Genomic DNA, 14,185 nt, shown 5'->3' with positions numbered 1-14,185 from the left:
TACATAGGTATGAGGGGTGAGTTGGCTAAAGTATATTGGGAAACTACATTAAAAGGTATGATGGTAGACAAGCAATGGCTAGCATTTAAAGAATTAATACATAATTTACAACAAATATACATTCCTTTAAGGCACAAAAACCCCACAGAAAAAGTGGTCCAACCGTGGCTAACAAGAGCAGTTAATGATAGTATTAGATCAAAGGAAGAGGCTTATATTGTTGCCAAAAAGTGTAGTAAGCCTGAGGATTGGGAGGATTTTAGAATTCAGCAAAGGAGGACCAAGAAATTGATAAAGAAAAGGAATATAGAATGAGAGTAAACTAGTGAGAGACATAAAAACAGACTGTAAAAGCTTCTATAGGTATGTAAAAAGGAAAAGATTAGCGAAGTAAACTTGGGTCCCTTACAGGCTGAAACAGGAGAAATTATAACGGGGAATAAGGAAATGGCAGAGAAATTATACCAATATTTTGTGTCTGTCTTCACGGAAGAAGATGCAAAAAACCTCCCGAAAATAGTGGAGAACCAAGGGTCTAGCGAGAATGAGGAACTCTGAGAAATTAGTATTAGTAAAAAAAAAAAGTACTGAAAGCCGATAAATCCCCATGACCTGATGGCCTACATCCTAGGGTTTTGAAAGAGGTGGCTATAGAGATAGTGGATGCATTGGTTGTCATCTTCGAAAATTCCATAGATTCTAGAACGGTTCCTGTGGATTGGAGGTAGCAAATGTAACCCCACTATTTAAGAAAGGAGGGAGAGAGAAAACGGAATTACAGACCAGTGAGCCTGACATCAGTAGTAGGGAAAATGTTAGAATCTATTATTAAGGACTGTTATACATTTTGGACAGCACTGATTTCTATGGTTATGCGGATAAAATTGTGACGCAAATATTGCTGTTTACATGATGGTATTAGAACTGGGGACAAAAAGTCTCTGAATAACCAGCGAGATGCTATGGGGGGAATTTTGCCGGCGCTCGGGGTGGGTTTAGAGGCAGGACATCTGGCAAAATTGCAAAGATTGACAGCGGGTCGGAAACCCACCGTCAATCCGCCTCCAATCAAACTTCCCAGGTGTCGGGTCCCTAATTTGCGCATGTACCCGATACCTAGTGGCGGGAAGAAGATTATAGGCACTTAACTGCTTGTTAACAGGCAGTTAAGAGGCTTTTTGCAATTGTGACACGTCTACTGCGGGCTTCCCGACGTCTGGACACCACACCAGGTAAGTGTGGTGTGCTGTGGGTCTAGTGTAATGTTTGTGCATTGATGACAGCTGCAGAAGTGGTGTGAAGGATCCAATGGTACACTGGTGAGCTTGAGGTAAGAAAATGTTGGGAAAATCATTTTTAATGTATTTAGACTTTTCTGTAGGTGACAAGTTTTGAATTGTTTGTGTAGTCCCACCTCATTGGGAGAACCTCTCTCACCAGTGACAGATCGCTTCTGTAACCTCATCCGCAGCTGCCATCTGTTTTAGCCCAAGGAGGGAGTCACTGGAGAGCCTGGGTGCAAAGGCTCACCTTTGTACAGTGATTGTCAGGGTTTGCAGCACCTCAATGCTGTCAAACACTGAAAAATCAGCTGTCAAAAAAATTGTGCGTGGCCCCTTTAAGAAAACCGGCAGATGACGCGTCATCAACTGATGTCATCTGATACCGGCTTTCTCTTAATTGGCCGGCAAGCCCGCAGGGCGGGCTTAATCAGGCCAATTGATGCAAAATTGCGTCTGTGTGTCGGACGTCGTTGGGGGCGGAATTGGAACCCAGAAGGCAGCTGTCCTGTCCCCAAGCCGCACTGACCGGAAAAATCGCGGCCTTAGAATCTGCTTGTGTTTTGGTTCTCTGCAGATATTATAGCATTCTGTACTATGACGGTCATAATTAATCTTGCTTTCAAGCTAGCTATCTGCTGTTCTCCAGTTAGGATTTCAACTTTATTTGTGTATCTCTAATTTGACCAATGCCTACATTTTTTTCTATCATTATAATACTAAGGTAGGAATCAGAGTTAGCTTAATAGAACTGCTTGCGAAGATAATCAAAAGTTAATTAATATAAAAGACACAGAATAAAAGGAATTTAGGGGAGTTAAGGTATCCATCTCTGGCTGGAACAGTCTGTTAGATTAAAGGGAGATGGTTTGGATAATGGCAGAATGAGCAAGACAACGCTGATGTGGGCCCCTGATGGAGAGGGTACGAGGTCAGGTCTTGTACTTGCTGTGCCAGGGAGGATAGGGACAACGAGAGATGGGATGAATTCCAATAGATGAACCTTCAAAATGTAAAAAGAAGATAAATTGGCAAAGGACACAAGACCCCTTTGAGGGAGGGCTTTCACCCTAGAATTGAGACAAAGAACTCGACATGTCATTGGGCACTGAGATTTTAGGGGAACCTCTATAGGTTAAATGGTCTTGTCAATGATTTGGCCCCAGGCCCACCCCTAAAAAAGGGTATAAGAGAAAGGCCTGAAAAGCCCTTAGCACAGACGGTGGAGGGAAGAGCTAACCAGAAGTTGGGCTGGTTGAAAGCTCTTTCGCGAGTGATCCCATGCTCACCAACTCGGAGGTTCTTGACGAGAGGAAGAGAGGCTGCAAGCCAGAGAACTGTTCGCACGCCAGCTGTCTTTCCGATTGGGACCGGTACCAGCTGCTTGTCATGGTCATATGTTTTTGCTGTATAACTAGAGTCTTAAACTCTGATTAAACACAATATACCCATCATATTGGTTTGCAGTCGATTCTGATTGGCTTAATCTTAACAGGACGTGGTAACAGGGCACTTAGAAAATAATAATAGGATTGGGCAGAGCCAACACGGATTTATGACAAATCTGTTAGTTTTTTGATGTTGTAACTAGCAGAATAGATAAGGGGGAACCAGTGGATGTGGTGTATTTGGATTTTCAGAAGGCATTCGATAAGGTGCCACACGAGGTTATTAAACAAAATTAGGGCTCTTGGTATTGGGGGGTAATACACTAGCACGGATTGAGGATTGGTTAACGGACAGAAAACAAAGAGTAGGAATAAACGGGTCATTTTCGGGTTGGCAGGCAGTAACTAGTGGGGTACCGCAAGGATCAGTGCTTGGGCCTCAGCTATTCACAATCTACATCAATGATTTGGATGAGGGGAGCAAATGTAATATCTCCAAGTTTGCTTATGATACAAAGCTGGGTGGGAATGTAAGTTGTGAGGAAGATGCAAAGAGGCTTCAAGGGGATATAGACAGGTTAAGTGAGTGGCCAAGAACATGGCAAATGGAATATAATGGGGAGAAATGTGAAGTTATCCACTTTGGTAGGAAAAATAGAAAAGCAGAGTATTTTTTAAATGGTAAGAGATTGGGAAACGTTGGTGTTCAGAGGGACCTGGGTGTCCTTGTACACGAATCACTGAAAGTTAACATGCAGGTACAGCAAACAATTAGGAAAGCAAATGGTATGTTGGCCTTTATTACAAGAGGATTTGAGTATAAGAGTAAAGATGTCTTACTGCAATTATGAGGAGAGATTGAGAAGACTCGGCCTATATTATCTAGAGTTTAGAAGACTGAGAGGTGATCTCATTGAAACATACAATATTCTTACAGGGCTTGACAGGGTAGATGCAGGGAGGATGTTTCTCCTGGCCGGGAAGTCTAGAACTAGGGGTCAGAGTCTCAGAATAAGGGGTCGGCCATTTAGGACTGAGCTGAGGAGAAATTTCTTCACTCAGGATGGTGAATCTTTGGAATTCTCTACCCCAGAGGGCTGTGGAGGCTCAGTCGTTGAGTATATTTAAGACAGATCAATAGATTTTTGGATATTAAGGAAATCAAGAGTTATGGAGATAGTGCAGGAAAGTGGAGTTGAGGGAGAAAATCAGCCATGATCTTACTGAATGGCGGAGCAGGCTCGGGGGGGTGCCCTGCTCGCATTTCTTATGTTCTTAATAGTTTCTCATTGCTGGGGAGCGGACAGGTTTTACAAATAGCATGTTCTGGATATAAATGACCAGTGTTGCTGTTAAATTATTAAAATAAATCTCTATCTGCAGGTGGCTTGCAGAGAATTTTAGGAGTTTATTATCTTGTGGAGCCTCTAAATTCAACTCAAGTCTTAGTTTTCTCATGAGACAAACTTCAGTGAAAAACATTTCACAGAAAATACGACTGTATAGTTGCATTTAATATTTTTTTTGTACATTTTTGTGTCTTTATTGTGTTATAACTCTTATTTCCAGTACTAAGTTGTTCATCTTAGTGAGAAACTAAGATATCAATTAAAAACATTTTCGAAAAGAATTTGGAGCAACTTCATTGGTTTCCTCTTATGTCCCTTACTATTGGCAGCCCTTTGGTGACTGCCTATTTTTGATTGATAATATTTGTTCCTGCTTGCTAATTGCTCATTAGCATGTGCCCCCACCCCCCGCAGTTGTGGTTTGTTGTTTTATGAACATTTAAGCCATTGGAGTGTAGGTGTAAAGTACTGCTAATCGGGTGCGATACTCAAGATACGCACGCACTTCATCTAACAGAAGTTGGTGTAGTTACATATCCTTACTGTTTCTGACTCTGGCATGTTCTGCACGCCTTCTCCCCCTCCCCCTCCCCCCCCCCCCCCCTCCCCCCACCCCGGCCCTCTACCCCCACACGCCATTCATGGCTGTGCCTTTAGCCCTTTAGGTGCCACGCTCTGGAATTCCCTCCACCTTTCCACCTCCCTCTCCTTTTACCAAGCTTTGGCCACCCCCCTAGTATCTCCTTCTTTGTCTTGGCATCCATTTTTGTCTGATTACATCTTTGAAGCGCCTTGGGATGTCTTTCTATGTTTTAAAGCACTTTATGAATGCAAGTTGTTGTTGTATAGCATGTTTGTACTTATTGCTATCCAAGGCCTATATTCACAAAACATACTGGTACTTCTGTAAGTTTTAATGTTCAGTTGTCTAGTTAAATTAGTTGGTGGGTTGTTTTAGGAATGCATAAAGGTTACAATAGCTCATGAAACTATTGCAGACACTTCTGTGGCAGAATGGCTTCAGGAGTAGCATTTAGTTGCCAATAGTACCTGAGTGTGAGCAGATAAACTGTATCTTTTCTTTTCTATTTAGGAAGCTTGGCAAAAATATTACTATTAAAAAGGCTTCAAAGTGGATCTGCCAAATTCTTTTGTAGCTTCGATGTATACAACAAAAGATATATGTAACTTTTAGTTGCTCATTAAAAGTACATTGGATACAGTAGTTCTTTGTTTCCTTTTCCCCTTTTTTGCATTCCTGGAAATAGTCATGGCTTTATTAATCTATACAAATGACTGTCATTGATATTTATGGTTGTATCTACCTAGGGAAAGCTGACTGCCAGGGAACGTGTCCAGCTGCTCCTGGATCCTGACTCCTTTGTAGAATATGACAAGTTTGTGGAACATAGATGTTCGGATTTTGGTATGGACACAGAAGACAATAAGGTAACATCAGGATGTGTGGATATGGCATGGCCTTTTTTTCTATCTAGGAGTGCAAGTGCTGCCCTTTTTTAATTGCAGAAACAACAGTCCAACCATAAATTTTGGTTTTAAAAACATCAGTCTCCTTGCTAACATTGAGCAGCGTCCCCTTCCCTGCCTGGCCACTCGGGTGATGCCAATTACAGATCGTGTCCCAGAGAGGCAGTGGCTGTAACTTCAAACTGGCCTGAAGGTTGTCCATGAGCTGCCTGGCCCCAGGAAACCTACCACCTGAAGATGCAGATTTTTCAGAGTCTTGTCTCCAGAGCATCAGGAAAAATTGATTAAAAAAAAAAAAAAATCACATTCATGCCAAGAATATAATTTTCTTCTATAAAAATTTGAATACTTTGAACAAAAAGTACCCCCCCCCCCCCCCAACTCCCTCCAGACTTTCTTCCTCTTTAAGTTGTTAATGTAAACCTGTTGATTCAGGCTTTATTTTTAGAATTTGTTACTTGGAGAGCAGGAGGGAACTGCACTTATGAACAAAGTGCTGAAACAGTCCCCTACTAAAATATCGCTTTGGCGAATAAGTAGGGATTGATTCTTTCTGTGCACTATAGCTGCCACTTGCAGTAGATGGTGTTGTGCTTTAGCAGACATGCTGAAGAAAACCTCCTCCCTTCAGTCTGCCACTTGGTGGAGTGCACTTGGAAGGAAATCAAACCCCAGCAATTTGATCACACCATTACTGATAGTCTGTGTCTTTCTTTGTTGGGGAAATTTCTGTGTATATTTGAACGCTGATTATGTACATCGGTGGTGTAGTAGTCATCGTACAGGGTGAGCAACTTGGAAGTCTTGCTTTCAAGTGAAATTCAGTAAAAAAAATTTGTACTGGCGGCAAGAAAACAAAGTCTGTAAAAGTTGCTGAGTTGTCATTTAAAATCCAACTGGTTTACGAATGTCCTTCAGGGAGGGGAACCTGCCACCCCTGCCCGATCTAGCGTTTCGCATGATTCCAGTTCCACACTGCTTAACTCTTGATGGGCTGTATTTTCCGATCGGCGGCTTCCCAGGCCTCCGATCTGGAAAAAATCTACGCGCTTCCCTTAGGGCTCCCGAGGTGTGTATAGTTTTGTTCCTGCGTGCCTCCAGCTCCAAGTGTGCAGGGCCTACGTATCCCAGGGGCGCATGCAGTTTGCAGCGTCCCTGGGATCACGTGGGCCATGGGGAGCCAATCAAGAAAGGGAATCTCCCTTCATACACTTGACAGATAGACCTGTCAAATATACGAATGGAGATCACCCCAAAAACACAGTAAAGCATTAAATAATTTTTTTTTAAATCACATTTTTAAAATTAGTTGAAATTACAATAAAGTAAATATTTTAAACAATAATTTTTGAAAAAAATAATTAAAGTTTTTTTACAGGGCTAAAAATAAACTTACCTATTGATAAAGGAGTGAAAATTTAAAAAAATTTTACAAACTTTTTTCAACTCTTATTCTGGTAAAAGCAAGCCTTACACCTGCTTTTTACCAGGCATAAGAATACTAAGGATTTTCTGCAGCCAGAGGATCTCCAGAAAGTGGAACTATCTGCCCGCAGAGGCCCTTCTCCAAGGCAGGCGTCCGACCTATCGCACATTCCTGACAGATCGGAAATGCCGGTTTTCAGCGCATGCCTGAAGCCGACATTTCCGATGTCCCTACGGGTGGGTACACAGCGTGTACCCACCCGTAGGGATCGGAATATACGGCCCAATGTCTTTTTATTTTTAAACTGTGGCTTTCTTGGAAACTAGCTTTAGGATTAAAATGCTATTTCTATAAAAAAAAAAATCTTTTTGAATGTCTTGTAAAAGTTTTTAGGTAGAGGGTAAATCTTATTTTGTTTCTTTTAACGAAATAGGCAATGGAACTAAAATCCATTACAGTAATTATAATCTGCATTGTAAGATCCACATTTGTACATTAAAAATGTAATGTTTGGCCCAACAACAACGTGTATTTATATAGCGCCTTTAACGTAGTAAAATGTCCCAAGGCACTGCACAGGAGTATTGCAAGACAAAAAATTTGACACCGAGCCACATAAGGAGAAATGAGGTCAGGTGACCAAAAGCTTGGTCAAAGAGGTAGGTTTTAAGGAGTGTCTTAAAGGAGGAAAGACAAGTAGCGAGGTGGAGAGGTTTAGGCAGGGAATTCCAGAGCTTAGGGCCTAGGCAACAGAAGGCACAGCCACCAAAGGTTGAGCGATTTATAATCAGGGATGCTCAAGACGGCAGAATTAGAGGAACGCAGATATCACGGGAGTGGTTGGTGGATTGGTTTGTGGGGCTGGAGGAGATTAGAGATAGGAAGAGGCAAAAGGCCATGGAGGGATTTGAAAACAAGGATGAGAATTTTGAAATTGAGGCGCTGCTTAACCAGGAGCCAATGTAGGTCAGCGAGCACAAGCCCATTCATTATTGACTCAATTTTTGTAATATGTTCTTTAGGATTCGGAGCAGGTTTGAAGTTAACAACTGGTTTTTAATTTTAATACAATGCCTGTAAAACAGTTCAATTTAGAACTTGTTTTCAAATTTGGTTTCAAGTATTTATTTTACATCTTTTTGTGAATTTTGTGCTTGTCATAGTTGAGGATGTCGATGGTGGGCATAAATCCATTTCAGGCAGGGGTTGAATGCATTTCAGTCTTAACTTCAGAAGTTATACTATGCTAGTATCCTGTCGCCTCTGCGAATGTGTGCTAAATAGTGCCAAATTAGGGGCACTGTTATGCACACATGTCCACAAGGAACTGGATTGATACTGCCAAACTTGGTTCACTAAAGAACCTTACAGCCAGTCAAAAGAGCCAGTCTCATTCGTCTAGGCTGGATTTGAACCCAGGTCCAAGAGGTGACGGTATCTAACCCACTGCACTACTCGCTTCCTATTGTTACTTATCCTCCTTCAACACCTGTCTCTTCAAACATGTCTTTAGTCTTCTACTGATCACCATCTGTTCCTTACCTCTGAAGTACCTTGGGCTACTTTAAAATGTTAAAAGCACTATATAATTGCAAGTTGTTGTTGCATTTATTTTATGTAATTACAATATTGTTCTACATCCCCAAAAAAGAACATAAGCACATAAGAAATAGCAGGAGTAGGTCATTTGGCCCTCGAGCCTGCGCCGCCATTCAAGAAGATCATGGCTGATCTGATCTTGGCCTCAACTCCACTTTCCTGCCTGCTCCCCATAGCCCTTGACTCCCTTATCGTTCAAAAATCTGTCTCTCTCCACCTTAAGTATCTTCAATGACCCAGCCTCCACAGCTCTCTGGGGAAGAGAATTCCAAAAATTTACGACCCTCAGAGAAGAAATTCCTCCTCATTTCCGATTTAAAAGGGTGACCCCTTATTCTGAAATTATTCCCCAAGTTCTAGATTCCCCCATGAGGGGAAACATCTACCCCCTCAAGCCCCTTCAGAATCTTTTATGTTTCAATAAGATCCCCTCTCATTCTTCTAAACTCTAATGAGTATAGGCCCAACCAGCTCAACCTTTCTTCATAAGACAACCCCTTCATCTCCGGAATCAACCTCGTGAACCTTCTCTGAACTGCCTCCAATGCAAGTATATCCTTCCTTAAATAAGGAGACCAAAACTGTACGCAGTACTCCAGGTCTCACCAATGCCCTGTAACAGGACTTCCCTACTTTTATACTCCATTCTCTTTGCAATAAAGGCCAACACTCCATTTGTCTTCCTAATTACTTGCTGTACCTGCATACTAACTTTTTTTGTGATTTATGTACAAGGACTGACCCCCAGATCCCTCTGTACCTCAACATTTTGTAATCTCTCCCCATTTAAATAATAATTTGCTTTTATTTTTCCTACCAAAGTGGACAACCTCGCACTTTCCCACATTAAACTCCATCTGCCAGATTTTTACCCACTCGCTTAGCCTATCTATATCCCTTTGGAGATTCTTTGCGTCTTCCACACAATTTGCTTTCCCACCTATCTTTGTATCATCAGCAAATTTGGCTACATTATACTCGGTCCCTTCATCCAAGTTATTAAAAAAGATTGTAAATAGTTGAGGCCCCAGCATTGATCCCTGCGGCACCCCACTAGTTACAGTTTGCCAACCTGAAAATTACCCATTTATCCCGACTCTCTGTTTTCTGTTATATTAGCATGGATAAAGGATTGGCTAACTATTACCCCCAATCCAGTGAGCTCTTACCTTGTGTAGTAACCTTTTATGTGGCACCTTATCGAATGCCTTCTGGAAATCCAAATACACAACATCTACTGGTTCCCCTTTATCTACCCTGCTTGTTACATCCTCAAAGAACTCCAGCAAATTTGTCAAACATGATTTCCCTTTCATAAAACCATGCTGACTCTGCTTGACTATATTATGATTTTCTAAATGTCCTGCTGTCACTTCCTTAATAATGGACTCCAGCATTTTCCCAATGACATGTTTAGGCTAACTGGTCGATAGTTGCCTGCTTTCTGTCTCCCTCTCTTAAATAGGGGCGTTACACTTGCGGTTTTCCAGTCTGCTGGGACCTCTCCAGAATCCAGGGAATTTTGGTAGATTACAACCAATGCATCCACTACCTCTGCAGCCACTTCTTTTAAGACTCTCTTTTAAGACTCTAGGATGCAGGCCAACGGGTCCAGGGGACTTGTCCACCTTTAGTCCCATTAGTTTGCCTAGTACTTTCTAGTGATAGTGATTTTTTTTAAAGTTCCCCCACCCCAATAGTCCCTTGATTATCCATTATTGGGATGCTTTTAGTGTCTTCTACTGTGAAGACCGATACAAAATATTTGTTCAGAGTCTCTGCCGTTTCCCATTATTAATTCCCAGACTCATCCTCTAGGGGACCAACATTTACTTTTGCTACTCTTTTTTTATATACCTGTAGAAGCTCTTACTGTCTGTTTTTATATTTCTTGCTAGCTTGCTCTCATAAGCTATTTTCTCCCTCTATCATTTTTTTTTTAGGGATGCATGGAAGGGTCACCAGGTTTGTATTGGATATTCCAGGTTTTTTGTAATATCCATAGATCTGAATGTGCATCACTTGAGATTGTGTGAGGAGTGCTGAAGATGGCCAAAGCAGGAAGAGGCAGCATGGGGGGGGGGGAATATTTAAAAAAATAAACTTGCTGGAGAAGAAAAAACTAAACTGAAGCACAGGGGACTTTAAAGGAAAAAAATGTAACAAATAGAGGGAATAATTGAAAGAAAAGAAAGATAAGGCAAGAGGGAATATGAAGAGGAAAAATAAGTCCAGGACTAAGGAACAAAAAGTGAGTGTAAAAATCCAGAGTTAAAACTTAATCTCTGCCCTATGCCAAAGTGCCTTTTTTCTTTAGTGAAACCACCGTCAGTTTTAAGCTGCTTCACTGAGATACAGGGAATGCTGTTGGTGCGAAGCAATATTTGGGAACAGAATGGCTCTACATTCTACTTGGGAGTATGGAGCACTGGCACTTGAGATTCTCATCGCATTTACATTGATTTCCTTTACCACCAATGACTGACAGTAAAGCAACGATTACTGAAAACTGTGAGAACTGAATAATTCGCCAGCCTTTTTCTGTAAAGCTGCATTTTGGAGCTATACAAAAATCATATTCTACCAAGGTTTATCTTTTGGAGAGGGAGCCAAGAACAGCATATGATATTGTGGTAAACTTGGCATTTAATTAAAAACCCCATCAGTTATCTAATTTGCATTTTTAAACTTTTTTTTTCATCTTCTGAGATGTCCTGCATTATGGGTATTTGTGAAGGAATCTTTTGACTATTCAAAAAAAAAATACATCCAACACACATTCATTTTAATTATTACATCTAAGCATTCTAACTCAAAGCAGTCATTATGTGAAAGTTACAGCAATGGTTCCCCTTGTATACTAGTAAGTGGAAAATTCCCGTTTGAATATTTTTAAAAGTTTAGGTTTAAAACTATAATTTAATGCTAGACTGCATTTAAAAATATAAACTTTTTATTGGCTGAATGCATTAATGTAATTTGAGACACCCATTACAGTAGGATAAAATAGGATATTCACAGCCTTTGTTCAGTGTAAATGTAGGAAATTTTAAAGCACAGTTCCCTCACCTAAACCAAATATGTCAGGATTGATTATGTCGAAATTGAAATACATCTTCGGTGGGTTGACAAAAGAGCTTTCTTAACTGTTTCCCAATTGCCAGTATCTTTGAAAGAAGACCTGCACTTATTCAACAAAGAAGTGGTGGGGAGAGGTTATAGTGAGTTAATATACTGCCCTCTTCTCTAACAGTTTAGTTCAAATCATACTGTGACTGGTGGGTAAGGCTCCTCTGGAGAATTAGTTTAGGCAGGATCAATCCAGCATCTCGAAGTCAGGGGCCCAAAGTATAAAGTTGCCCACAAATTAACACTGAAATGTATGGCTGACATGGTACTCCTCTGATGGTGGGCTTATGACACGATGTAAAATAGAAGGGAACTTTATTTCTGCATCTGACAGTCCTTTTCCTGAAATGGAATCGCTTAATGCTGATGTAGGCGTACATATCGAAAAAGTATTCAATTTACAGCAATGACATCCCTCACCTTGGTGAGCACAAAACTGTAGTATAGTGCATAATAATGAATAAATCTGTCACTCTGCAAAAGGTTTTGTAACATGTAATTATTTAAATGTTTTTCTTTACCATGTTCCTGAAACAGGATCTGGAAGATTAAAGAATCTGGTTGGGTGCTATCTCAGCCCTAAACCCTTATGGCACTTCAAGATAGTTTGGTTGTCAAACATCTAAATTCACTATGCCTGTTTTGAATATTTTGAATGTTACTTCACTGTTTATTGGTTGTTTCTTGTTTTTAAACCATTTCATAGTTTCCCGGTGATAGCGTGGTGACTGGTCAAGGCCGAATTAACGGGCGACTCGTTTATGTCTTCAGCCAGGTAAAAGATTTATGTTTTAATCTGAAGTATCTCTACTTGAAAGGATGAAGAGTTACTGGAAGTGCTACTCTCATATGGGTCAAAACACTGGGGGGGTGGATTTCCCCCCAGAACAGTATCTGGGCAGCTGGCCGGTGGAACAGTATCTGGGCAGCTGGCCGGTGGAACAGTATCTGGGCAGCTGGCCGGTGGAACAGTATCTGGGCAGCTGGCCGGTGGAACAGTATCTGGGTAGCTGGCCGGTGGAACATACCAACTAGCTGCCCAGTTGTCCTACCAGGAGGCCTGGTCCATTTTGAGGACTGGGCCTCATTTGCATTGGGCTGGTGGGCTGTGACCGTAAACGGGGTGCACTGCTCCTCGGTGACTTTTCTTCACAATAATGTATCTGGGGGTCATGAGAAATGAGAATTGTTGCCGCACTACATTCCTGTACAGTTCAAGCTGGACAACCTCCACAATGTTTTGCTTTAAATCTCAAAGCAAGGATTGGTAATGCTTTATTTTTTGGTTGCATCATTGGCATGGAATGTGGCATGTAACTTAATTTGAAGAATGACAATGATTAGACATAAAATAAATAATTTCACTGTTACCATTGTATCAATTGAAAAGGTTAGCAAAAGTGGCTAGCTTCTGTTTGGAGATCAATATGAGCATGAACTCTCTCTTTCTCCTTGTTGTCTGACTTCATCTTTGAATTGAGATATTGAAAAGATTCCGTACCTTACTGTTAAGATTTTAATATTCTTCCAGTACTTTAGGCTAATTTCTGTAACCTGGACCTGAATGATCACAAAGCTTATACAAAAGCAAAATACTGCGGCTGCTGGAAGAAAGGTTCTGACCAAGGGGCATTGACCTGAAACGTTATCTCTGTTTCTCTCTCCTCAGATGCTGCCTGACCTGCTGAGTATTTCCAGCATTTTCTGATTTTAGATTACAAAGCTTTTACCTTTTTGACATCCTGGACCTTGCAGATTCAAAATAAATGAAAAGTCTTCTCTTGAGAATTCGTTAAGTTTCCAAGTAATGCATAAGAAGATGTTGTAGTAAGAGTAGAGGATATATGAGAAATTACAGAAATGTACATTTTTGCTGAAGTATTTTGAAAATTGACCAGTTAATCTGCTATTGAAACTTTTCTGTTGCCAGCTTCCAATGGAAAAAATAGATTTGTAACCAAAATAAATATTACGAGATAATCTGTTTATTTCGAAATACAGATACCCATCTTGCCCCACATGGATAAATTCTGACTCTTAAACCCCTCTGCCTTACTGATCTATCCCTAACTTCTTCCTGGTCCCCGTTAGGTTCTGACCCCCACTTATGAAGAGCTTTGGTATGGTTTTTTAGGTTACTGAAGCTACTGCATAAGGGCGAGTTTTTTAAAAAATAGTGTTTTTCTTTTTAAATGTGGGGTGAAAGTGCTGCAGTATCTAGACTTGCTACAGGAAACTTTGTGCTATCCGGCACCGACGGGACCAAGCTGTTGCCGTTCCCTCAAAACTGCCGGACACACCAGCGTTAATGTTGAAGCATACGGAACTTTTCATCTCCGTATCTGACAACAGCTTAGCAACAGCTTCTAAACAGTCGGCCCGTACCTTGGAAGCGTCTCTGTAGCTTCGCAACAGCTTCAGAGAGACTTTCCAGAGCCTGACTGTTGGGGGGGAAAAAAAGCCACGAGAAGAAAAAAAAAACTAACAAAACGGCTCCTGATTTTTGCCGGTGGCTTGAGCTTGCCG

The 14,185-nt window shown here is 41.1% G+C and overlaps 1 protein-coding gene across 5 annotated transcripts in view; it reads left to right on the top strand.

Annotated features, from left to right (window-relative positions):
- pccb (propionyl-CoA carboxylase subunit beta) overlaps window positions 1-14,185 on the top strand; it is a 75,596-nt gene that overhangs the window by 24,226 nt on the left and 37,185 nt on the right. For all 5 annotated transcript variants that reach the window (XM_085990624.1, XM_085990623.1, XM_085990620.1 and 2 more), the window contains exons 2-3: window positions 5,347-5,466; window positions 12,366-12,434. In XM_085990624.1, the coding sequence (XP_085846750.1) occupies window positions 5,446-5,466; window positions 12,366-12,434 (90 nt within the window). In that variant the 5' untranslated portion in view covers window positions 5,347-5,445. The remainder of the gene's footprint in view (window positions 1-5,346; window positions 5,467-12,365; window positions 12,435-14,185) is intronic.

The sequence above is a fragment of the Somniosus microcephalus genome, chromosome 6 (assembly GCF_052327205.1).
Source record: "Somniosus microcephalus isolate GS21.2 chromosome 6, FLI_Smic_1.0, whole genome shotgun sequence".
In the NCBI taxonomy this organism is placed as follows: Eukaryota; Metazoa; Chordata; class Chondrichthyes; order Squaliformes; family Somniosidae; genus Somniosus; species Somniosus microcephalus.
Note: the sequence above shows the minus strand (reverse complement) of the source record. Positions and strands in the feature narration are given on the sequence as shown.